Source organism: Mustela lutreola, chromosome 12 (assembly GCF_030435805.1).
Source record: "Mustela lutreola isolate mMusLut2 chromosome 12, mMusLut2.pri, whole genome shotgun sequence".
NCBI lineage: Eukaryota > Metazoa > Chordata > Mammalia > Carnivora > Mustelidae > Mustela > Mustela lutreola.
The window spans coordinates 30,900,025-30,926,423 of NC_081301.1; the positions used below are offsets into that span (position 1 = coordinate 30,900,025).

At 39.5% G+C, this 26,399-nt stretch overlaps 1 protein-coding gene across 2 annotated transcripts in view; it reads right to left on the reverse strand.

The window, feature by feature from the left end:
- INVS (inversin) overlaps positions 1-26,399 on the reverse strand; it is a 174,103-nt gene that overhangs the window by 68,931 nt on the left and 78,773 nt on the right. The window contains exons 4-8 of one of the 2 annotated variants that reach the window (XM_059143533.1): positions 25,146-25,319; positions 21,577-21,744; positions 16,462-16,642; positions 13,390-13,499; positions 9,299-9,470 (exon numbers count right to left, since the gene is read on the reverse strand). In XM_059143533.1, coding sequence (XP_058999516.1) covers positions 9,299-9,470; positions 13,390-13,499; positions 16,462-16,642; positions 21,577-21,744; positions 25,146-25,319 — 805 coding nt within the window. Of the gene's footprint in view, positions 1-9,298; positions 9,482-13,389; positions 13,500-16,461; positions 16,643-21,576; positions 21,745-25,145; positions 25,320-26,399 lie in introns of those variants that run through there. The other variant, XM_059143534.1, reaches the window with a different exon arrangement.

Here is a 26,399-nt window from a genome sequence, read left to right on the forward strand (position 1 = left end):
AACAAAAGCTCCTGAAAGCAAACCCGAGCGGATTACTCACCCCGGCCCCGGGTAAGGGCGGTGTAATTCCGCCTGGGGCAAAGACACTTGAGAATCACTACACCAGGCCCCTCCCCCAGAAGGTCAACAAGAAATCCAGCCGAGACCAAGTTCACCTACCAAGGAGTGCGGTTTCAATACCAAGGAGAGCAGCAGAATTCCAGAGGAGGAGAAAGCCAAACACGGAACTCATGGCTTTTTTCCTGGGATTTTTTTTAGTCTTGCAGTTAATTTGATTTTTTCTTTTTCATTTTTTTTTTTTTCTCGCCTTTGGGTAAAATTTTTTTTTTAACTGTTACCTTTTTCTTTTTTAACGATTTTTTACTAGTTTATCTAATATATATATTTTTCTTTTTTACATTTTTCTTAGGTGTTTTCTTTTTTAAAAAATTCTTTTCTTTTCTTTTCTTTTTTTTTTTTTCTTTTCTTTTCTTTTTGTTTTTTTTTTTTCTTTCTTCCTTTTTGAAACTCTTTTTATCCCCTTTCTCCCCACTCACGATTTTGGATCTCTTCTAATTTGGTTAAAGCATATTTTCCTGGGGTTGTTGCCACCCTTTTAGTATTTTACTTGCCCATTCATTTACTCTTATCTGGAAAAAATGACAAGACATAAAAATTCAACACAAAAAAAAGAACAAGAGGCAGTACCGAAGGCTAGGGACCTAATCAATACAGACATCGGTAATATGTCAGATCTAGAGTTCAGAATGACAATTCTCAAGGTTCTAGCCGGGCTCGAAAAAGGCATGGAAGATATTAGAGAAACCCTCTCGAGAGATATAAAAGCCCTTTCTGGAGAAATAAAAGAACTAAAATCTAACCAAGGTGAAATCAAAAAAGCTATTAATGAGGTGCAATCAAAAATGGAGGCTCTAACTGCTAGGATAAATGAGGCAGAAGAAAGAATTAGTGATATAGAAGACCAAATGACAGAGAATAAAGAAGCTGAGCAAAAGAGGGACAAACAGCTACTGGACCATGAGGGGAGAATTCGAGAGATAAGTGACACCATAAGACGAAACAACATTAGAATAATTGGGATTCCAGAAGAAGAAGAAAGTGAGAGGGGAGCAGAAGGTATACTGGAGAGAATTATTGGGGAGAATTTCCCCAATATGGCAAAGGGAACGAGCATCAAAATTCAGGAGGTTCAGAGAACGCCCCTCAAAATCAATAAGAATAGGCCCACACCCCGTCACCTAATAGTAAAATTTACAAGTCTCAATGACAAAGAGAAAATCCTGAAAGCAGCCCGGGAAAAGAAGTCTGTAACATACAATGGAAAAAATATTAGATTGGCAGCTGACTTATCCACAGAGACCTGGCAGGCCAGAAAGAGCTGGCATGATATTTTCAGAGCACTAAACGAGAAAAACATGCAGCCAAGAATACTATATCCAGCTAGGCTATCATTGAAAATAGAAGGAGAGATTAAAAGCTTCCAGGACAAACAACAACTGAAAGAATTTGCAAATACCAAACCAGCTCTACAGGAAATCTTGAAAGGGGTCCTCTAAGCAAAGAGAGAGCCTACAAGTGGTAGATCAGAAAGGAACAGAGACCATATACAGTAACAGTCACCTTACAGGCAATACAATGGCACTAAATTCATATCTCTCAATAGTTACCCTGAATGTGAATGGGCTAAATGCCCCTGTCAAAAGACACAGGGTATCAGAATGGATAAAAAAACAAAGCCCATCTATATGTTGCCTCCAAGAAACACATTTTAAGCCCGAAGACACCTCCAGATTTAAAGTGAGGGGGTGGAAAAGAATTTACCATGCTAATGGACATCAGAAGAAAGCAGGAGTGGCAATCCTTATATCAGATCAATTAGATTTTAAGCCAAAGACTATAATAAGAGATGAGGAAGGACACTATATCATACTCAAAGGGTCTTCCAACAAGAAGATTTAACAATTTTAAATATCTATGCCCCCAATGTGGGAGCAGCCAACTATATAAACCAATTAATAACAAAATCAAAGAAACACATCAACAATAATACAATAATAGTAGGGGACTTTAACACTCCCCTCACTGAAATGGACAGGTCATCCAAGCAAAAGATCAGCAAGGAAATAAAGGCCTTAAACGACACACTGGACCAGATGGACATCACAGATATATTCAGAACATTTCATCCCAAAGCAACAGAATACACATTCTTCTCTAGTGCACATGGAACATTCTCCAGAATAGATCACATCCTCGGTCCTAAATCAGGACTCAACCGGTATCAAAAGATTGGGATCATTCCCTGCATATTTTCAGACCACAATGCTCTAAAGCTAGAACTCAACCACAAAAGGAAGTTTGGAAAGAACCCAAATACATGGAGACTAAACAGTATCCTTCTAAAGAATGAATGGGTCAACCGGGAAATTAAAGAAGAATTGAAAAAAATCATGGAAACAAATGATAATGAAAATACAACGGTTCAAAATCTGTGGGACACAACAAAGGCAGTCCTGAGAGGAAAATATATAGCGGTACAAGCCTTTCTCAAGAAACAAGAAAGGTCTCAGGTACACAACCTAACCCTACACCTAAAGGAGCTGGAGAAAGAACAAGAAAGAAACCCTAAGCCCAGCAGGAGAAGAGAAATCATAAAGATCAGAGCAGAAATCAATGAAATAGAAACCAAAAAAACAATAGAACAAATCAACGAAACTAGGAGCTGGTTCTTTGAAAGAATTAATAAAATTGATAAACCCCTGGCCCGACTTATCAAAAAGAAAAGAGAAAGGACCCAAATAAATAAAATCATGAATGAAAGAGGAGAGATCACAACTAACACCAAAGAAATACAAACTATTATAAGAACATACTATGAGCAACTCTACGGCAATAAATTTGACAATCTGGAAGAAATGGATGCATTCCTAGAAACATATAAACTACCACAACTGAGCCAGGAAGAAATAGAAAGCCTGAACAGACCCATAACCAGTAAAGAGATTGAAACAGTCATTAAAAATCTCCAAACAAACAAAAGCCCAGGGCCAGACGGCTTCCCGGGGGAATTCTACCAAACATTTAAAGAAGAACTAATTCCTATTCTCCTGAAACTGTTCCAAAAAATAGAAATGGAAGGAAAACTTCCAAACTCATTTTATGAGGCCAGCATCACCTTGATCCCAAAACCAGACAAGGATCCCACCAAAAAAGAGAGCTATAGACCGATATCCTTGATGAACACAGATGCGAAAATACTCAACAAAATACTAGCCAATAGGATTCAACAGTACATTAAAAGGATTATTCACCACGACCAAGTGGGATTTATTCCAGGGCTGCAAGGTTGGTTCAACATCCGCAAATCAGTCAATGTGATACAACACATCAATAAAAGAAAGAACAAGAACCATATGATACTCTCAATAGATGCTGAAAAAGCATTTGACAAAGTACAGCATCCCTTCCTGATCAAAACTCTTCAAAGTGTAGGGATAGAGGGCGCATACCTCAATATCATCAAAGCCATCTATGAAAAACCCACTGCAAATATCATTCTCAATGGAGAAAAACTGAAAGCTTTTCCACTAAGGTCAGGAACACGGCAGGGATGTCCATTATCACCACTGCTATTCAACATAGTACTAGAGGTCCTAGCCTCACCAATCAGACAACAAAAGGAAATTAAAGGCATCCAAATCGGCAAAGAAGAAGTCAAATTATCACTCTTCGCAGATGATATGATACTATATGTGGAAAACCCAAAAGACTCCACTCCAAAACTGCTAGAACTTATACAGGAATTCAGTAAAGTGTCAGGATATAAAATCAATGCACAGAAATCAGTTGCATTTCTCTACACCAACAGCAAGACAGAAGAAAGAGATATTAAGGAGTCAATCCCATTTACAATTGCATCCAAAACCATAAGATACCTAGGAATAAACCTAACCAAAGAGACACAGAATCTATACTCAGAAAACTATAAAGTACTCATGAAAGAAATTGAGGAAGACACAAAGAAATGGAAAAATGTTCTATGCTCCTGGATTGGAAGAATAAATATTGTGAAAATGTCTATGCTACCTAAAGCAATTTACACATTTAATGCAATTCCTATCAAAGTACCATCCATCTTTTTCAAAGAAATGGAACAAATAATGCTAAAATTTATATGGAACCAGAAAAGACCTCGAATAGCCAAAGGGATATTGAAAAAGAAAGCCAACGTTGGTGGCATCACAATTCCGGACTTCAGGCTCTATTACAAAGCTGTCATCATCAAGACAGCATGGTACTGGCACAAAAACAGACACATAGATCAATGGAACAGAATAGAGAGCCCAGAAATAGACCCTCAAATCTATGGTCAACTAATCTTCGACAAAGCAGGAAAGAATGTCCAATGGAAAAAAGACAGCCTTTTCAATAAATGGTGCTGGGAAAATTGGACAGCCACATGCAGAAAAATGAAATTGGACCATTTCCTTACACCACACACAAAAATAGACTCAAAATGGATGAAGGACCTCAATGTACGAAAGGAATCCATCAAAATCCTTGAGGAGAACACGGGCAGCAACCTCTTCGACCTCTGCCGCAGCAACATCTTCCTAGGAACAACGCAAAAGGCAAGGGAAGCAAGGGAAAAAATGAACTACTTGGATTTCATCAAGATCAAAAGCTTTTGCACAGCAAAGGAAACAGTTAACAAAATCAAAAGACAACTGACAGAATGGGAGAAGATATTTGCAAACGACATATCAGATAAAGGACTAGTGTCCAGAATCTATAAAGAACTTAGCAAACTCAACACCCAAAGAACAAATAATCCAATCAAGAAATGGGCAGAGGACATGAACAGACATTTCTGCAAAGAAGACATCCAGATGGCCAACAGACACATGAAAAAGTGCTCCATATCACTCGGCATCAGGGAAATACAAATCAAAACCACAATGAGATATCACCTCACACCAGTCAGAATGGCTAAAATCAACAAGTCAGGAAATGACAGATGCTGGCGAGGATGCGGAGAAAGGGGAACCCTCCTACACTGTTGGTGGGAATGCAAGCTGGTGCAGCCACTCTGGAAAACAGCATGGAGGTTCCTCAAAATGTTGAAAATAGAACTGCCCTATGACCCAGCAATTGCACTACTGGGTATTTACCCTAAAGATACAAATGTAGTGATCCAAAGGAGCACATGCACCCGAATGTTTATAGCAGCAATGTCCACAATGGCCAAACTATGGAAAGAACCTAGATGTCCATCAACAGATGAATGGATCAAGAAGATGTGGTATATATACACAATGGAATACTATGCAGCCATCAAAAGAAATGAAATCTTGCCATTTGCAACAACATGGATGGAACTAGAGCGTATCATGCTTAGCGAAATAAGTCAAGCAGAGAAAGACAACTATCATATGATCTCCCTGATATGAGGAAGTGGTGATGCAACATGGAGGCTTAAGTGGGTAGAAGAAGAATAAATGAAACAAGATGGGATTGGGAGGGAGACAAACCATAAGTGACTCTTAATCTCACAAAACAAACTGAGGGTTGCCGAGGGGAGGGGGTTTGGGAGAAGGGGGTGGGATTATGGACATTGGGGAGGGCATGTGATTTGGTGAGTGCTGTGAAGTGTGTAAACCGGGTGATTCACAGACCTGTACCCCTGGGGATAAAAATATATGTTTATAAAAAATTAAAAAAATATAAAAAAAAAATAAAAAAAAAATAAAAAAAAAGATGGAAGTAGTGGGTTCTCCATATTGGAGCCATGTCATTAGAGGCTGACAGACCGTCGGTGGGAATGTTGTAAGGTAGATTAAGTGTGCTACATCTATGGTAGTTTGGTGACTTTCACATTTTAAGAGCATAAGAATACATCTGCCCCCAAAGGAAGCTTTATAAAACATTCAGCATATAAAACTGGTAAGACGGGTGCCTGGGTGGCTCAGTGGGTTAAAGCCTCTGCCTTCGGCTTAGGTCATGATCCCAGGGTTCTGGGATCAAGCCATGCATCGGGCTCTCTACTCAGCAGGGAGCCTGATTCCCTCTCTCTGCCTGCCTCTCTGCCTAATTTGTGATCTCTGTCTGTCTAAATAAATAAATAGATAAATAAATAAATGAATAAATAAAACTGGTAAGAGTTGAGCAGTTCTGACTAAAGCAGGGGTGGAGGTTTGCCCACTTAAGTAACCGCCCCCCTTGGTAATGCTTCAAGCACTCTATAGATACCTATTGTTCTGAAAAATATGGTTTGGAAAACCCTGGACTAGATTTGATTTTAATGTACTTTCTAATTGCAAAATTCTACAATTGTGTGATGTGGCGTTAGTATGGAATAAATACTGTTCAGATAAATGTCAACGTTGAAAAAAAAACCAAAAAACCAAAACCATCCCAAAATCCTGACTAAGCAAAAGATAGAATTCATTTTCTTATCAATTGAAATTTCCCATTTCTATTTGCATTTACATTACTTTAAAGGAACCTTAGATTTAACTATTGTTGCTTCCTCTTTGAGAAGGTATCACAAATTTACAGAGGAGCCCTAATTTTTTTTAATTTAACTTTTTGTTATGGAAAATTTCAAACATATTCAGAAGAAAAGACAGTAATCTAGAGAACGCAATACAGCCATTCCCTAGCTTAAGGGACAACCAGTAGATGCTTGGTCTTGTTTCATCTACCTGCCATCCCTTGTCCCCACTTTTGTTTTGAATAAAATTCTAGAGTCTTAGCTTTTCATTTGTAAATATTTTAGTACAGTGTATCTAAAAGACATTGTTTTTCTTTTTTAAAAACACAACCACTGGGGTGCCTGAGTGGCTCAGTGGGTTAAAGCCTCTGCCTTCAGCTTGGGTCATGGTCCCAGAGTCCTGGGATCAAGCCCCAAGTCAGGCTCTCTGCTCAGTGGGGAGCCTGCTTCCTCCTCTCTCTCTGCCTGCCTCTCTGCCTACTTGTGATCTCTGTCAAATAAATGGATAAAATCTTAAAAAACAAACAAACAAACACCACAACCACTGTATCAGTCAGGGTCCATTCAGGAGACAGAATCCATGCCAGAACTTTACCAGAGAGAGTTAAAAATAAGGAATTGTTAGCTATGGACCAAAGAAGGAAAAAAACAAAAAAGGAACACTAAGGGATCACAGAGGTAGTACATGCAGAAGACAGCCAGAAATTCTAGGACCATGGGAATGAAAAGAAGAAGATAGATTATTAAAACTTAAAAGCCTAGAAGAGGAGCCTGTGGAGGAACAGGAAACCAACAGACAGGAAGTTGTAATCCCATTCTTCCAGTTTTCCAGGTTCCCTCTACTGCCCCCTACAGGAGGATTCTAACAGGGCACCTACTGGCAAAGCAGAAATGGGGTCCGCAGAGCCCCAGCTTTGGCATTGCAAGGAAAAGCTAGTCTTATTATTGTACCTAAAAAACATTAACAAAAATTCTGTAATATCAAATATCTAGAAAGTGCCTATACTATCCTGATTGTTTTATAATTTTTTTTAAAGCTTATTTGAATCAGGATCCAAATAATGTCTGTATGTTGCTGTTGATGAGAACTCTTTTTCATGGGAAGGAAAAACCCTGTAGAGGGATGATGGCGAGAAACTCATTTTTAAAGAAAAGAAATGTCAGGAAGACATATCTGACATATAATAAAATTTCCTTAGGAGAAAGAGCCAGGGAATTAATGAATCTGAGAACAATTTATGTCTGAATTCTACCTATGGTGCACGTCGGAAAGATACCTTTGGTTAAAAGGATGGAACGATCCTTGACCATACTTTATTAAAATACATGAAAAAGTTCAACTAAAAGGATAGCGAGTGATAAAGTGAAAGTCTGCATACTAATGGAAGTCTGACAAAAAATGAAATGTTCACTCCATTTATAAGTTCAATGTCCTACATATATGCACTATATCCTTCTTTAAGAAGCTTAAGGTCTACTGCAAAGCTTTGCTAAAAAATTACTTTTGACAGTTAAAGCTTTTGTTAGAATTGATATTACCCAAAAACTGAAAAAAAAAATTTAGAAAGGGTGATGGTTTAGGTATAGGATGGAGATTATTAGGTATAACCCTGCTCTCCACTAAGTGCTGTATCAGTAGTTCTGGAAGCCAAGAAAGATCTCATCCTGGACAACTGATAGGTGCAAATGGCTCTACTATGCTTCTACAAATACAAAAACATAACACCGAGAAGCTTGATGCTGAGTTTTTATTCTGTTGTGTATTGTTGTGCTATCGTTGTGTGATCGTCTTTCTTTTTCAGACTTGCAATTAGGATATGAGGTAGGGACTTCCAAGTTGACAATGAAAGCTAAAAAATTCATACCTTATTAACCAATGCACAAAGTGCTCTCTTATTAGAAAAAGAAAGAAAGAAGCATCTATGAGGGCCTTTGATGCAAATCTAACGTGAAGCTATGAAGCTTCAAGAGTCATGGGGGCTCATCTCTAAAATGGGAGATTTGGGAGGAAGGAATGTTCTTAAGATCTGAGAAAAGAGCACATTAAATGAGAATGGTGAGAACATACTTAGATATGTTATTCCTTAAAATATGATTCTACATTTTTTAAAATATAATTGATAACTACTAAATATACATAGTTTTAAGTACAGGCTTATGGTTTTTTTTACACAAAGATAAATAAGAAGAGTTCCTATAATCATGTCTAAGGAGTATTGAGAGTTTTATTTTTTAAAAAGATTTATTTATCTATTTTTAAAAGAGAGAGAGAAAGAGCAAGTTGAGGGAGGGAGAGAGAAAGAATCTCCATGGGAAGCCTGATGCAGGGCTTGATCCCAGGATCTTGAGATCATGATCTCTGGTAAAACCAAAAGTCAGATGCTTAACCAACTGAGCCACCCAGGCATTCCAAGAGCAAGCAGAGATTTTGTTTTTGTTTTTTTAAATTTTTTATTTAAAATAAATTAATTAACATATATCATATTATTATTTTCAGAGGTAGAGTTTTGTGATTCATCAGTTGCATATAACAACCAGGAGCAACCAGAGTTTTAAACCAAATGCCACCATTCATCTGGTGGAAACACAAGTTAAATTTAGCTATCGAACTTGGAGGAAATAAAACCTTTGGAGTGATATCCTGATAGCTGCAACTTAACAAGTACAATTGCAAGTTAAACAATATTAGAACAGGAACAATGATTTCAGGCACTACTGATTTTAGGCACTACTGTAAAGTTTTAGGGCACCTATCCACTTTGGAACCCGAAAGAAAGCAAACCAAAAGCGTCTGCCGGTTCTTACCTGTACCTCCATACTTGTCTGCCATGTTAATATCAATGTCAGATTTTAAACTCAGCATAGTCCTAAGGACATCATCACTGCCTTTTCCAGCAGCCCACATAAAGGATGTTCTTCCTTCGAGGTCTGAATCATCTTTCACTGAAGGATGTTTTAAAAATACTTTAACTGTTTCCTGTAAGAAAACTTCATTAAAAAAATTGAGACAAGAGGGTGGCATTTTCTATGGTTATAAAGCTAGTGGTATATGTGACTTCCACTAAGACACAAAATATTTTTCCCTGCTTTTGAATCAAATGAAATTATCTTTTTATGAATAATGAAACTACAATTTCCATTGAAAGTAACAATCCTCTTTCTTTGTATATTAGTATTAGTTTCCATGCGTCTCAAACACATAACCTAACACCCTAATTCAACATCCTCATAATTGAGAATGATCATCCCCAATCAAATTTTAAAATTTTATGACAGTTAAAAGACTAACAAGTATTCAGTATCATAAGCAACAATAAACTATAGGTTTTCTTGGACATTCCATGCAGAGACCTGTATACTCAGCCATGCCTATAGAGGAGGTTAATACATTCTCTCGTGGTTTTGTTACTATAATGTAAAAAATATTTAATGCATTTATTACATTATTATAAATTTAACTATTTATTTAATGCATTTATTGCATTATTGTTAATAACGATGATTGACTACTGAGAAATGCAGTGTTCGATTCATTTAAACAAATATTTATTTAGCAATTCCTGTATACAAGGTCCTTCCTCTATGGAATCACACAAAAATTAGGACCCACAGTAATTCTAATAGTACCTGACAATTTTGTTGTCTTATTTTGTTTTTTAGTTCCAAGTTTTTATTTGCATTCCAGCTAGTTAACATATAGTATATTAGTTTCAGTAGAATTTAGTGACTCATCATTTATATACAACACCCGTTAGTCATCACAAGTGCCCTCCTTAACCCCAATCAACCCATTTAGCCCATCCAACCCCCCACCTCACCTCTGGCAACCCTCAGCTTATTCTTTATAGTGAAGAGTCTGTTTTATGATTTGCCTCTCTCTCTCTTTTTTTCCCTTATGTTCATCTGTTTTCTTTCTTAAATTCTACACATGAGTGAAATCATATGATATCTGTCTTTCTTTGACTGTCTTATCTCACTTAGCATAATACTGTTTGGCTCCATCCATGTTGTTGCAAAAGGCAAGATCTCATCCTTTTTCATGGCTCAGTAATGCTCTGTCACATGTATGCCTCATCTCCTTTATCCATTCATCAGTCGATAGACACTTTGGGCTCTTTGTGAAATTTGGCTATCGTTGATAAGAGTGCCTAACAGTTTTAATGGCGGCTAATATTCACAGCATTTTAAATTGTTTCCTTCCTTGAGCCTCAGATGCTTACAAACTTTTAGGGTGATCATAGTAACTCCTGCTTGGATAGAGCTCCTGCTTTCTTTCAGAAAAAGGAAAATTCTGGATGCTGTGAACTGGCCAAAGACATGTCAAATGTTGGTGCTCAGTACTCTAAAGCAGGAAGAAATTCAAGGACTCACCTCATGCAACCCTTCTTTTTCCAGATGAAGAAATTTAGGTTCAAGGTCATACAAACATTGGTGGCAGATATAGGAGTAAAACTCAGAGCTCAGTCACAGCACAATTTCCACTGTACACACTGCTCCCTAGTCTTAAAACTCATTGTTGAGCTGCAGAGGCATTACAATGTCATGCTCCTGGGATCTAGGGTATATGCCTAGTCCATGCTAAATTCGAATAAACACATGGATTTTAGAAGCTGATAACTAAGAGTATCCACTACATTGGACTTGTTGATTATGATAGAAACGTTATCATAATTTAAGAAATAATAGGGCGCCTGGGTGGCTCAGTGGGTTAAGCCTCTGCCTTTGGCTCAGGTCATGATCTCAGGATCCTGGGATCAAGTCCCATATCGGGCTCTCTGCTTGGCGGGGAGCCTGCTTCCTCCTCCCTCTCTTTGCCTGCCTCTCTGCCTACTTGTGATTTCGCTCTGTCAAATAAATAAATAAAATCTTTAAAAAAAAAGAAATAATAAGTTATATTTTTAAAAAGTTGGTAATGTTCTGGTTTGTTTGCTTTTTACTAATTTGTAAATTTTTTTAATTGGGTATATTTTCTTTTTTTTAATGATTTTATTTATTTATTTGACAGAGATCACAAGTAGGCAGAGAGACAGGCAGAGAGAGAGGAGGAAGCAGGCTCCCTGCTGAGCAGAGAGCCCGATGCAGGGCTCCATCCCAGGACCCTGGGATCATGACCTGAGCCAAAGGCAGAGGCTTTAACCCAATGAGCCACCCAGGCACCCCTTGTTGAGTATGTTTTCTTAATGATGAGTGTTTGCAGAAGTTTTTGTGGGTCTCGTTGTTGCTGTTTTCTTAACAGGGAATTGTAGCCTCTTGAGAGTGAACAGAGTCCAAGAAGATCAAGGGACTTGAAACTGAGCTTAGAAGATTTGCAGAATTACTGAAAAAAATCATCTCTGTAGTTGGCAGATTATACAGAGTAAGTATTTTTTTGAATAAACATCCATAATGTTCTGTCATTCCTTTTTACTCCCAACAGCCTTAGTCACTTAATTGCTAGTATCTGTGCATGTGTTAAATTTGGAGCCCAAGACTTGAATTCAAGATCTTGGGCAAGTCGATTAATCTCTTGAAACGTTGGCTTCTTCCTCTGTAAATTAGGGAAACCACGTCCTTTCGCTGGCTTGTATTGAGGTATGAATTGAATTCTGATTTCCACAGGTTGATGAGGGTGGGCCAGTGAATTTCTTATCTATCTGGAGCAAGAAAGGGTCTGATATAATAGAATGATGGGAGACAGTAGAAGAAAATGGTTTTCCAGAAGTCTGGGTGATAAAATTTTAGAAATGTCAAGAAGGAAGGTTGCTCTAGGGTACCAGAGAGAAAGAAAGTTGGGAAAATAAGATATTTTAGCAATCTGAGTATTTGACATATTCAGTGATGCATTGGGGAGGTCAGGAAGATGCAATTATGCTCTGCTGATGACAGCATTCTTATAATTTAATGAAACCAAAGTTTTCACTGCACACACCCACACAGAAGGCATAGAATCAACTTGGACTGTTTTGACGTGTGCGTCTTTGGGTGAGTCTGTAGTTCTTGGTGGCCACTTACTCAGAGAGCTGAAGCAGCCTAGCCATTACATATTGCTGGCTAGAAGCAATGACATAATGCATTAGAAAATGCTCTGTAAACTACATAAGGGGTGGCAAGGGAAGAATTAGCCATATTCAGTATCTTTGGAAATAATAATTCATATTTTTGCTTTCTCAGCTGTATAATGTATAAAATCATTAGCACTAGCAATAGTGAGAATGCATGGCATTTCTTGCATACCTGATCTGTACCAAGAACTACACTAGGCACTGGTCACAAATTTTCTGTAATTCTTACAACAATCCTGAAGGAAAAGATATAATTATCCTCATCTTACATATGAAGAAACTGAGACTGGAGAGGTAAAAAACCTTGGGCCAGGTCATCCAGCCGGCCAAGAGGAGAGTCAGGGCACCAGGCAAGGTGGGACCCGTTCTAAGGCTTTGCCATATTGCTTTCAGGACAATTACAGAGAGCTGAACACAGCGCATATAAAATGTTAGTGCCATAAAATTAACCAGAAATGGAAATATACTTACACAGAACAAAATGTTACACTGAACAGCCAATATAAAACGGTCTTACAATTTCCTATGACTAACAACTTTACAAAGAGGAAGACTAACCCTTGCATCTCAGCCAGAGTTAACGGTGTGAGCAACTGTTAAGATATAATTGGGACACAAACACAGAAATGAGTACGTGCAAAACTGAGATTTGGATAAGATCAGTGGATTGTAGGGATGCCAATTTCCTGTTTATGATACTGTTTCATACTTTTGCAAGATGTTCCCCTAGGGGTAAACCGGGTGACGGGTACATGGAATCTCGTTGTTTTATTTCTTACGGCTGTGTACGAATCTAGAACGGTGTCCGAATAAAAACTTAATTAAGAAAAAAGAGAACTGTCATGTTTTACTTACGGCAAAGTTACTCTGAGCTGCATAGTGCAAGGGTGTTGCTCCTTGGCTGTCTGATGGGATGGTTCCAGACTTATTTCTTTCTAAAAGGAGATGGACGATCTGTGCGTGGCCTGAGAGCAGACACAACAAGGACTGAGCACGTTAAAGGACCACTTAATTTATAATCTCTTTAAAGGGAAATTTTCTGAATAGCAGCCCATAGTACAGCCTCTTCTAACTTCTCACTAAAATACTATGCTAATGTAGAACAAAGGCAAACACAACACTAAAATCTTAATGCTTCAATCAGAAAGGAAATGACAATCATTATAATTGCTAGAGTGAGGAGAAGCTGCACCAGGTATCAGCTCAGTGCATTTCGTGGCTTCACCTTATGACACTGCCCACAGAACAGGTGGGAAGCCGGCCCCTGACAGCCGTCACTGTCCCCAGTTTCCAGGTTGCACCGCGCCACTGTTCTCTTCCGAGGTTCAGGAGGTTGCGCTACCATACATTCTCCTGTTGATCTCTGCCGCCTCCTCCCAACCCCTTCTGCCCCCCCCCTCCACTTTTTTCACATCTAGGCAGTGATTTCAAGTCCAAGGAAGCACGTGGCAGGAATGATGAGGTGGTGGCAGAGGAAACAGCCCGCGGTGTATTCATTCAAGAGGTTGTGGTTTCCACAAGTGAGGGGCTGTAGGGAGGATCAAAGAATGAACAAACCTGAAAACAGCAGATTTGGGAAACCTAAATTTCAGGCATTCTACTGCCTCAGCCCAGTGGGGACCTGGGCGATGAAGATTCCATCAGCAGAACAAGGACGCACTGCATGAAAACCAGGCAGAAAAAGGGAATCTGAGGGGGAGTCATGCTCCTCGACCGGCTCCCACACATGATCTGAGCTGTGATTCCTGGAGATGGGCCAAGAGGAGGACCACAGGCAGGCTATTGGGACACATGCCATCTTGTTGGAAAGGTGAAGAGAAAAATTTAGTAAAGGTCATATGAAAACACACTATGGGGCAGGGAAAAAGGAACATCATTGCAAAGATGAAGCGTGTACCTCAGAAAATAATCGAGAGAAGGATCCAGAGGAAAATTTCAGGAAACCACCTGGCATCCTTGACTTGTGCAAAGAGATGGGCTCTATGAAATGAAAAAGGATATCCTAAAAAGGACATAATCCGAAATGAAAAGGTGATGGAAGGCGGGGAAAAGGAAATAAGTCGAGATACAAAGAAATTTGCATGAGAGAAGGAAATCAAAATACAACCTAAAATACAATCGATGATGGGCAGAAAGAAAGCAGTACTTACGGAACGAAGTCAAGGTACTGATATGGAGACAAATTTGGGAAGTCCTCTTAGGATGCCAAGGAAAAGAAAGAGGGGAAGACACTGCATATTGAAATGAGATCTAAATAATAATTTTAAATCTGACAATAAAACTGAATGCAAATGCAAAAGTATTTTAGAAAGATACAGTGTGTAATCTAAAAACTAAGTCCATAATAATAACTGGGAAAAACTTCAGATTATATTAACAAATACTAAAAAAATGATAAGGAAAAGGGTGCTAAGTGGAAATCAGTAGATGTACTTTTGCTTTTAACACAAAAACTCAGGTTTTTAAAAGTTTTTGATGAATTTTAAAGTAGAATCTAAAAACCCTCTTAGGGACACCTGGGTGGCTCAGTCGTTAAGTGTCTGCCTTCGGCTCAGGTCATGATCCCAGGGTCCTGGGATTGAGCCCCACATTGGGCTCCCTGCTTGGCTGGAAGCCTGCTTCCTCCTCTCCCACTCCCTCTGTGTTCCCTCTTGCACTATGTCTCTGTCAAATAAATAAATAAAATCTTAAAACAACAACAACAACAAAACCTCAAGTCTCTGGAAGAGCTTGCTGCCTCTTTAAATAAATAAATAAAAATAAAAAAAATAAAAGCCTCCTAAAACATTAGGAGATTCAAAACTAAAGAACAACAAACCTAATCTATATACCAAAAGGCAGAAAACAAAGGAAGTTTTGGGGGGGACCCAAATTAAGAGGAAAAAAACCCACCAATAATACTCAAAAACCACCAAAAATACTCAAAATACTCAAAAAAGACCAAATTATATACCTTATAACAGTGAGGGTGTTTTTTTTTTTTTTTAAGACTTTATTTATTTGAAAGGGAGAGAATGAAAAAGAGAGAGAGAGTTAAGAGTACAAGACAAGTTGGAGGAGAGGCCGAGGGAGAAGCAGACTCCCACTGAGCAGGGAGCCCCATGCAGGACTCCATTCTATGGGACTCCAGGATCATGACCTGAGCCGAAGGCAGTTGCTTAACCAACTGAGCCACCCAGGCGCTCATAACAGTGACTATTAACGGCTAAATCTCCTTCACTAAAAGAGAAAGGCTCTCAGACTGTGTCCCCTGCAAAATCATATTTACACTCTTTCATGTGACAGAGAGAGACCCAAAAAGGTTAAGTAAAAGGCTTACTGGGAAAATATGAAGAAAACAAATAACATATTATAGTATTTGTACAAACATAAAATTAAAGTCCCTTCCTAAACACATAGGCATTGAATGTGAAGAGAAGATTATTTTTTATTGACATTTGTTGATGAATGCGGATGACTTTTATTTTATTTTATTATTTATTTATTTGACAGAGAGAGAGAGAAAGAGGGAGAGCACGCACAAGCAAGGGGACTGGCAGGCAGAGGGAGAAGCAGGCTCCCTGCAGAGCAAGGAGTCCAGTGTGGGGCTCGATCCCAGGACCCTGGGATCATGACCTGAGCCAAAGGCAGATGCTTAACTGACTGAGCCACCCAGGCACCCAAATGTGCGTTCCTTTTAAAATACAAATGAAAACATGTTAAGACATTATGTTGAAATTAAAACCAACATATAACAGAGAATGTATCTGTAGTCCTAAAATTTAAGCATAAAACAGAGAGATTTAAGTATGAGATGCCGCATATCAACTGAAAATTAAAATAATTAAATGGGAGGTGGGAGCTGATGGGGTAAGGGAAGCCATGCAAAGTTTCTTGTATTTGTGTAGTTCCTCTTACCGTTGATCCTTTGATTCACAGTTAACTCACCTAGCAAAGCTGCCCAGTGAAGTGGGGTTCGAAATAAGTTATCGTAAGATGTTATATTGCAGCTTTCATAGGAGGTCAAGACATCAACCACTGTCACATTCCCATCAGCGACTGCAAAGTGAAGGGGGGTCCGACCCTCGTAGTCTTGCCAGTTCAGTAAAGACTCCGTGGGAGCAGCATCCTATTTTTAAGGAATCGGAGATGTTAGACACATATGGAATCCTCAATAAATCACACTGGACATATGTAGTAACTGGGCGATTTTCTAAACTTGTATATTCTCTCTTAGCACAAAGTGGTAAAATTCAAGAAAAAAAGCATACATTCTAAATCTTTAAGAACTGGTAATGTTTAACCCTAAAAAAATGCAGAAAAGAAACAATAAACACCAGTACTGATTATCCAGATTAAACAGTTGTCAATATCTTGTCTAAGATATGCTATATGCTATATGCTATGGGTTCAGCTGAAGCTGCATGTTTTGTACTTCTGTTATGTATCTGTACATCCATAACAACACGTTATTTATGTATGTATGCTTTCAATATTTTTTTTTAAAAGATTTTATTTATTTATCAGAGAGAGAGAGGGGGAGAGAGCGAGCACAGGCAGACAGAATGGCAGGCAGAGGCAGAGGGAGAAGCAGGCTCCCTGCTGAGCAAGGAGCCCGATGTGGGACTCGATCCCAGGACGCCGGGATCATGACCTGAGCCGAAGGCAGCTGCTTAACCAACTGAGCCACCCAGGCGTCCCTGCTTTCAATATTTATACCTTTGAATTTATACTCTGTATATCTTTTGGCAATTTTTTCTTTCAATGCTATACTTCTGGGTATTTATGTTGATACTAGTTCATTTGTTAAACCACAACTTAATTACCCCTTCTCCTACTGAAGGACAGTTAGGTTATTTACATTTTTCTATTATTAACAATAACGCTGCATTGAACATGCTTTCTTTACAGGTCTCCCTGTAGCCCACGTGTGAGATTTTTCTCTAGCCCAGACACCTAGCAGGGGAATTGCTGGGTAGAAGGAGGATATTTATATTTTCAGCTAGGTATTATTAAACTGCTCTCCAAATGGTTACCCTCATTAACACATCCATGACAATGTGTAAAAGTTTTTATCTCCCCACATGCTGGCAACATGCCGGCACAAATTCACCCCTTGGTATTATATCAAGCTTACTACATTGCTTCCCTTGTAGGTGTGGAAAGCATTTTGCTGATGTTTTAATCTGTATTTGTTTTATGAATGAGGTTGGGATTTATCATATGTTTATAGGCTGTCCTGTTTAAATCAACAGTTCACATTTACTCGTTTTTTTTCTATGAGGTCTTTGTAGCCACTGGTTAGGTCCCCTTTCGAGAATAAAGGGCTTCTTCCCCAGCCTCTATGAGTGCCGCAGGCAGATGAGAGCTCTGCGGCTGCTTCAGCTAGAGACGGCTGCCGCCCACAAGGTTGTATTCCTGCCCAGATCAGGTCATATGCAAAGCCAAGAGGTCCTGCCTCAATGTGAGAACTCTCCAAAGGGCCACTCCAGGTTTAGAGCTGCCTGTACAGTCACCCTATTTTATAAAATCGGTGCATGAAAGTAAAAAATTATATATATATATACATATATATGTATATATATATATATATAAAGAATAGTTCAGAGGGCCTAATAGCAAAATGAAGTGGAGTCATTTATCTAAATAAATCAGCTCCCAGTTAAAGAAAAAAAAAACCTGTGCATGTAAGGTATTATAAACACCTCAAAAAAGAGATGCATAATTTTACCATGGTGGTATTTTGGACCTTTGGGTCTCCCAAGGACTAAGATGTGTTTATAAGGGGGAGGAGGAAGCCAAATCTGTGAGGAAATAAGATAATATGAGTGACAAGTACTCTCTAAGGATTTCAGATAATGAGACTGACACATAAAGAATATAAAATAACTATCTAAAAAGCATGGAAGAAAATAAAAAATGAAATAAAAGGTGGGCAAGGAACAAAAACTATCAAAAAGACGAGGCAGACATGAGAAAAACAAAACAAGGAAACCTTTTAGTTTTTAAATTTTTTTTAAAGATTGTATTTATGTGACAGAGCGAGAGGAAGCCACAAACAGGGGGAGAGGCAGCAGACAGAGGGAGAGGGAGAAGCAGGCCCCCCGCTGAGCAGGGAATCTCGATGCTGGGCTTGATCCTAGGAGCCTGGGGACCTGAGCCGAAGGCAGACGCTTAACTGACTGAGCCCCCCAGGCGCCCCCCAGGTAGAACTTGTAGATTTAACAATATAATCACTAGGGTTAGAGGCCCAATGAAGAAGACAAACAAGAGAGTGGACTCGGTGGAGGGAAGGCTTGGTCAACAGGAAGGCACATCTGCGGTCCTAATCCAGAGCACAGCAAGAGAGAGGAGAGCGTGGATTATAGAAGACAGGAGACATGGATGATAAATGAAAAGGTCTAAAATACGTGTAACTGGGACCCTAAAGGCAGGGGTATAGAGAATGAAAGAGAGGGAATATTTAAAGAGATAATAGCTATATATTTTCCAGAACTGACATGCAGAGTATACACAAAACAGGACCAAAAAAAAAAAAAAAAAAAAAAAAAGCCCCATCCCAAGCCACACTGGAGTGAGACTGCAGGATACCACACAGAGAAGAATATAAAAGTGGTCTGAGAGAAAAGATAGATCATCTGTAAAGTAAGACAATTAGACCAATAACCGACTCCTCCAGAGGAACAATGAAAGGCAAAAAGAAGCAAAATAATAGCCTAAAAGAGTTGAGAAGTAATCAGTGCATATACAAAATAATTGTATCTTTTAAAGTCAAATTTGTGTGTTATAAATGGATAGGGCTAAATATTAGACTACCATAGCTTGTAAACTGGAATCTAAGGAGTGATTAGAAAGCTCAAAGAGTCCACTGATAATTCAAAATTAGGGGCGCCTGGGTGGCTCAGTGGGTTAAAGCCTCTGCCTTTGGCTCAGGTCATGATCCCCAAGGTCCTGGGGTCGAGCCTGGCATCAGCTCTCTGCTCAGCGGAAAGCCTGCTCCCCTACACCCCGCCTACTTGTGATCTCTGTCAAATAAATAAATAAAATCTTAAAAAAAAATTCAAAATTAATAAAAAGTATAGCAAGCTTATTAGATGCATATGCTAATGAATAAAAAATATCAACTGCATTTCTATTCACCTGCAATAACCAATTACATATATATCCTAGACATGCTAAAAAAAAAAAGTTCAGGGGCAAATGGCTCGCTCAGTCAGTAGAGTATGCAAAGCTTGATCTCAGGGTCATGAGTTCAAGCCCCATGCTGGTTGTAGACTCACTCAAAAAAAAAAAAAAAAAAAGTTCATATGGTGAGTGCTGTGAAGTGTGTAATCCTGCTGATTCACATACCTGTACCCAGAGGGATAAAAATATATTATATGTTTATAAAAAATAAAAAATTATTTTAAAAAAAGTTCAAAGCAGCACTATTTTTTTAAAAAACTGATTTATTTATTTGAGAGAGAGGAAGAGAGAGTCCATGCTGGTGTGGGAAGGGGCAGAGGGAGAGAATCTACAAGCAGGCTCCCTGCAGAGTGCAGAGTCACTCTAGGGGCTCGATCTTACCACCCTGAGATCATAACCTGAGCCAAAATCAATGAATCCCACACTTCACCCACTGAGTCACCCACATGCTCCAAAGCAGCACTATTTTTAAATAGCGAAGAACCAGAAATAGTTCCAAAGGTCTATGAGTAACTGAATAATGTGTGCCTTATTCATAGAATGGAGTACTATGTAACAGTAAAAAAGATATATTACAGTTATACACAGCATAGATGAAATCACCAGCCTAATACTGAGCAAGAAAAGCATGTTGCAAAAGAATACATTCAATGTGATTCCATGTATACAAAAGTCAAAAACATTCAAAATGAAACGATATATTGTTTCGGGATATGAATATATGTGGTAAAACTATAATGAAAATCAGGAATGATAAACATGGAATTGAGGATAGTGGCTGACTCTCAGAAAGGGGAGAATAGAATGGCGCTGGGAGGTACCCAGGAAGCTTCAAAGGTAACAGAAACGTATTCACTCTTAAACTCAGAGATGTGGGGCGACTGGGTGGCTCAGTCAGTTAAGCATGGGATTCTTGATTTTGGCTCAGGTCATGATCTAGGGTCGTGAGATCGAGCCCTGCGTCAGGCTCCACACCCAGCATGGAGCTCCTTAAGCTCCTCTGCCCTTTCCCTGCTCCCCGTGCACATGCTCACCCTCTCTCAAAAACAAAAACAAAAACCAAAACTCAGGGATGAGTACATGACTATTTGTGGTTTCCATATTCTTTATATCTTACGAGTATTTTACAAATGCTATTTCCATGCAGTATTTAATAAGCACAAGTATGAAACAAAGTCGGGGGATGATGAACACAAATTCAGGGAAGTGGTTGATGGGGAACAGGGCAAGCAAGGCCCAGGGAAGAGAATGTTTGGAAACTGGCACACAGGAGGGGCGCCTGCGTGGTGCAGTGGGTGGTGTCTGACTTGGTTTCAGCTCAGGTCCTTGAGAGTGAGCTCCAGTGGGGCTCTGCGCTCAGCATGGAGTCTGTGTGGGACACTTTCTCCCTCACCCTCTGCCCCCTCACTCCCTGCTCTCTCTCTCTCTCTCTCCCTCTGTCAAATAATTAAGTAAATCTTTAAAAAAAGAAATTAGGGGCACCTGGGTGGCTTGGTGGGTTAAGCCTCCGCCTTTGGCTCAGGTCATGATCTCAGGGTCCTGGGATGGAGCCCCGAATCGGGCTCTCTGCTCAGCAGGGAGCCTGCTTCCTCCCCATTCCCCTGCCTGCCTCTCTGCCTACTTGTGATATCTGTCAAATAAATAAATAAAATCTTTTAAAAATGTTTGAAAAAAGGAAAAAAAGAAATTGGCACACAGGAAATTCTGTGACCTTAAATAGCAGCGCTAAGATGTTGTATTTCTTGTGTGATGGGTTCACATGTTTGCTGGATTTCTTTTGCTTCATAATTTGAGTGTCATGTATCTGCTTTTGTATATTGGCTATTTCATAATAAAAAACTGTTCCATGGAAAGTTCCGGCAGCACCACCGTACTCACCAGAATGCATCGCACTGTATGAACGGCGCTTGGATCCTTGTGGTTGGCTGCCCAGTGAAGAGGGATCTTGCCTTCCACATCAGGAATCCCAATGTTGGAGTCATGCTTGATAAGCAGCTTGACGTGCTCAGGGTTGTTGTAGTAAGCACTCCAGTGCAGAGCTGTTTGCTGCAAAATTGAGAGTCTTCAAAAAACAATAGTAACAGAGTAACAGTAACAACACAACAAACTTTTCCCAAGCTTTCATTATGTGACAAGGCACTGTTGTAAGAGCTTTATGTATGTAACCGTCGACAGCCATCAGGACAACTCTGGGAGGTTAGTACTCTGGAAGTTGCATGTGACTGATGAGAAAATGGAGCCCCAGGAGGAGGGGTAATCTGCTCAGGGACATAAAGGTAGTAATCTCCAACATAATCTCCAGCTGAGATTTTAACCCTAGCGGCCTGAGTCCGGAATCTGACCTCTTATTCACGATAGGCACTTAGGTCATTAGGTACTAATCAATGAGATTAATAATACTGAGAAAAAGAAAAGCAGCCCAGTAGTTTATGAATAATTATCAACAAAGCAAGTGGTGATTTTGATATTACACCAAGCACTCTAAGAATTTGATAGAATGTTTTGAATTTCAATATCTATCAAAAAGAAGATCTCCATGCACAGGAAATCACGGATCTGGAATCCATTTCTTACATCAAAGTACAAATTTAAATTTAACTCTCAATTTACAGGATAAATTCTTATACCTACTACTGATGTGCAGATACATGTTGAGAATACAGCAACACTTGCTTTATTTTAGATAGAAGTTGAAAATGAACATCTTGATGGGGTACTTGGTTGACTCAGTTGGAAGAGAATGTAACTCTTGATCTCAGGGTCATGAGTTCGAGCCCCATGTGGGGTGTGGGGCTTACTAAATAAAAATTAAATAAAATGTTCCATAAATAAAATTTATTTTACAAAAAGAACATCCTGAACTTGTTGGCATTGCTTTGTAATCCCCTCTGCTGTTCTCATCAATAAACCATAGGAAGATTTCCCTACTAGAAGAGTTACTGAGGGAAAACAGAAATGGTTGTGCTGTACATTATCCCTTACGAATAGCAGCATCATCAATTCAGTCTAGAATCAGATCATTTAAACAGTAGGAACCAAGCTCACTTGCTACACTGAGAACTTTAAATGTTAACAAAAGTGGTATTCACAGAAAGTGTACCTATAGGTATTTAATATGAAGAGTTACTCATTACTTTTTATGTAGTAATGATTACAGAACAAAGCAGTCACAAATGTAAATAGCAAATAATTTCCTATAGCCACATTTTTTCTTTCCCTCCCTCTGTCCCTCCCTTCTTTTTATTTATATTTTTAGTAGGCTCCATGCCCAAGATGGGGCTTGAACTCACTACGCCGAGATCAAGAGTTGGATGCTCTACCGACTGAGCTGCTCAGGCCCCTAGATCCACATTTTGAATAAACAACACATGCTGTTTCTGTAATTCTTTTGCTATGTTATGTTTGTTCAGAACATATTTGCTGAAATGTAACATAAGACCCATTGACTCTAACAGTACAGAGTTCGGGATGTATTTTCTTCATCTTTGAAAATTTTTTTTCCAGTAATTATTATTATTATTATTTTTTACTGTGGCAAATTGTAGGTAACAACTGTTTTTAAATGTACAATTCAGTAGCAAGCACATTCCCACTGCTGGGCCACCAGCAGGACCTTCCGTCCCCAGAACTTTTTCATCTTCCTGAACTGAAACTCCAAGCCCATTCAACAGTGATACTCAATTTCCACCTCCTCCCAGCCTTTCACTCAGCATAATGGCTTCAAAGTTCATCCATTTTGTAGCATGTATCAGATTTTTATTCCTTTTCAAGGCTGAATAGTATTCCATTGCACGTACTGCACTTTGTTTCTCTAACCATCCAGCGGTGGACATTTGGGCTGTGTTCGTCTTCCCGCTCTTGTGAACAATGTTGCTATAAACATGGGTGTATAAATAACCGTTCACATTCCCAATTTCGATTCTTCTGGGAACATGCCCAGAAGTAGAATGTGGGATCATAGAGTAGCTCCATGTTTAATTTTTTTTTTTGAGAAATTGTCACACTGTTTTTCACAGTGGCTGTGTCATTTTATACTCCTACCAGCACAACACAGGGTTCTGATTTCTCCACATCTTCGTCAAAGCTTGTTATTTTCTGTGTTTGTAATAACAGCCATCCTAAGGGGTGTGAAGTGTTGTCTCATGGGGTTCTTTTTGTTGTTCAGTTTTAACATATGATATAAAATTATTGGTCTGTGATGCACTGGAAATTTAAAGAAAACACAAAAAGCGGATCCTTCCCGTTAGACGGTTCAAAAATCCCAGCTCTAGGCTTTTGTCTTGCTCTCTTCTGTACGCCTGTCTAGATCTTGCAGATGTGTTTTCCATCTGTCCGACTGGGTAACTTCCCATCCCTGTTCAGTAACAGAAGAGTACACAAGTATTGGAAGATAGCAGGGAGTTCCTAGAAGATACTGGGGAGAACATTTTAGAGCCTAAAGACATCTGTGGCTTGGCAAGTGATTAACAGGTCTTTGTAGATTTATCAATGTGCTTTTTCAGCAAAATATTAGCACTACAAATGCTGTGAATAAGGAATATTAGTTTATAGTCACTGCAAAATAAAGTCAATGTTAATTTCAGAACGGTGTGTTACGTAACAACTAAACAAAACCTGGAAATGACATGAAGAACCTGTGAGAATAAAGGGATCAAGGGATAAAGGGAGGTGGACCCAGTGGGTTTAATCCCAAGAGTTTTAACTACGTGGGAGTGTCGGAGTTAGCAAGGCTCCATGATTCAGTGCCTGGTCGAAAGGAAGTGGACTGCTGCACTCGTCTAACTAAACACCGTATTTTTTTCATGTAAAGAGCGGTGAAAGCGTCGATTGAAACAGTGACCGGCTTGTACAAGCTGGTGAAAGTCAAGAGCTGGGAAGATCAGAGATCTGGGCATTGTGTTAAACACTATATGTGTTCTCTTACTTTATCTTCAACAACCCTGTCATTCCCTTTTCACATAAGAGAAAACAGAAGCGTAGAGGAGTTAAGCAAATTTGCCCAAAAGGTTGCAGAACGGGTTCCGTTGTGGCTTCTAGACTGAAACCCAAGGAGTTTGATGCTAAAGCCCAGGCCATTAAACCACTATGGGCCTCCTACGTTGCCCCCAGCCATTTGGCCATCACAAGTCTAACACCAACGGAAACTAGCGCTACTAGCTATCAAACAGTAGGCTCTGAGGGTAGGCCTGGGTCGAATTCTGGTCCTGCCACTTGGATCTCGGACAGAACTTTAATCTTCCCCGTCTGTGATTATACTACCTGCCGCACGTGGCTGGTAGGAGGATAAAAGGGCCAAATTTAAGTGAAGTATTTCACCCCATGGCGGGTACAAAGACGAGAAAATGTTCCAGTAAGTGATGAGTGATAATTCTTCTTGAGGTTTTACATCCTAAAAGGAAGCATTGGCTTGCTGCTCTTATTCGCGTCCAATTTTGACAGCCCCTGACCTTGTTCTTATCCTGGGTATCCACTTCTCCAGGCGCCGTGAACTTCAGCAGGAGCGCCAGACACTTAGGGCTCTTGTGCCGGGTGGTCAAGTGCAAGGGGGTCATCTCTTCCAGATCCTTTTGCATCCAGTTTGCTCTGCGCGTGAGTAGGAGCTTCATGAAACGATAATTCCCCTAAATGAAAAAATAAGAGGCAGGAAGAAGAAAGGTAGTCTGGGGCCGAGACGTTTTCTACATTTTAAAATGTTTTCGATATTTTAACTATCCCGTTCGAGTAAAAAATATTCAGGTAAATTGCCCAAAGGAAAAATACTTACAATCCCACTACCCTGCCAATTGTTTTCCCTTTTCATCTTCCCTGCCGATCACTTTCTAGGGCACACAGTTTACCCAGTGGCTGGTCCACGCTTCGTTGGGTTAAAGCATTACCCTTTTTTAAACTGTTCTATTATTGTTTCCAATATTTTCTTTTCTAGAAAATGCTACGATGTACTTTTATTTCCCCATGGTTTTTCTTAGTTTTCTTCATGAGAAGAAATGATCAGAAACCAATTTGCTGGGTCAAAGGAGTTTGCCCATTTCATGGTTTTTGGTGTATTTTCCAAATTGCTATCTAGTAGCAGCAAGGAGGTAGGCTTCGGCTCATTCTGACCAATATATCTATCACCTATTATTAATATGCAAAGTATAACAACCTTGTGAAATGAGTGGTGATATAAAACTCCAATTTACAGGTGAGGGGAGTGAGATTCACAGGGGCTGAATGCTTTGTTCACGGTCATCTGGTTCAGAGCGCAGGTAGTTAGTTTTCTTGGAGAGAGCAATGTATAGGTACAACAGGGACAGAGGCATCTTGTTCAAAGTCTGGGTGGGTATTATAGAGGGCACGGATTGCATGGAGCACTGGGTGTGGTGCAAAAATAATGAATACTGGGGCGCCTGGGTGGCTCTGTGGGTTAAGCCGCTGCCTTCGGCTCAGGTCATGATCTCAGGGTCCTGGAATCGAGTCCCGCATCGGGCTCTCTGCTCAGCAGGGAGCCTGCTTCCCTCTCTCTCTCTCTCTCTCTGCCTGCCTCTCCATCTACTTGTGATTTCTCTCTGTCAAATAAATAAATAAAATCTTTAAAAAAATAATGAATACTGTTATGCTGAAAAAAAAAAAAAAAGTCTGGGTCCCAGGCTCATCCGGTCACCTAAGCACCTACCCAGAAGTCACTGCAGGCTGTCCCCTTGCAGGGAACATTCTCTGTATCA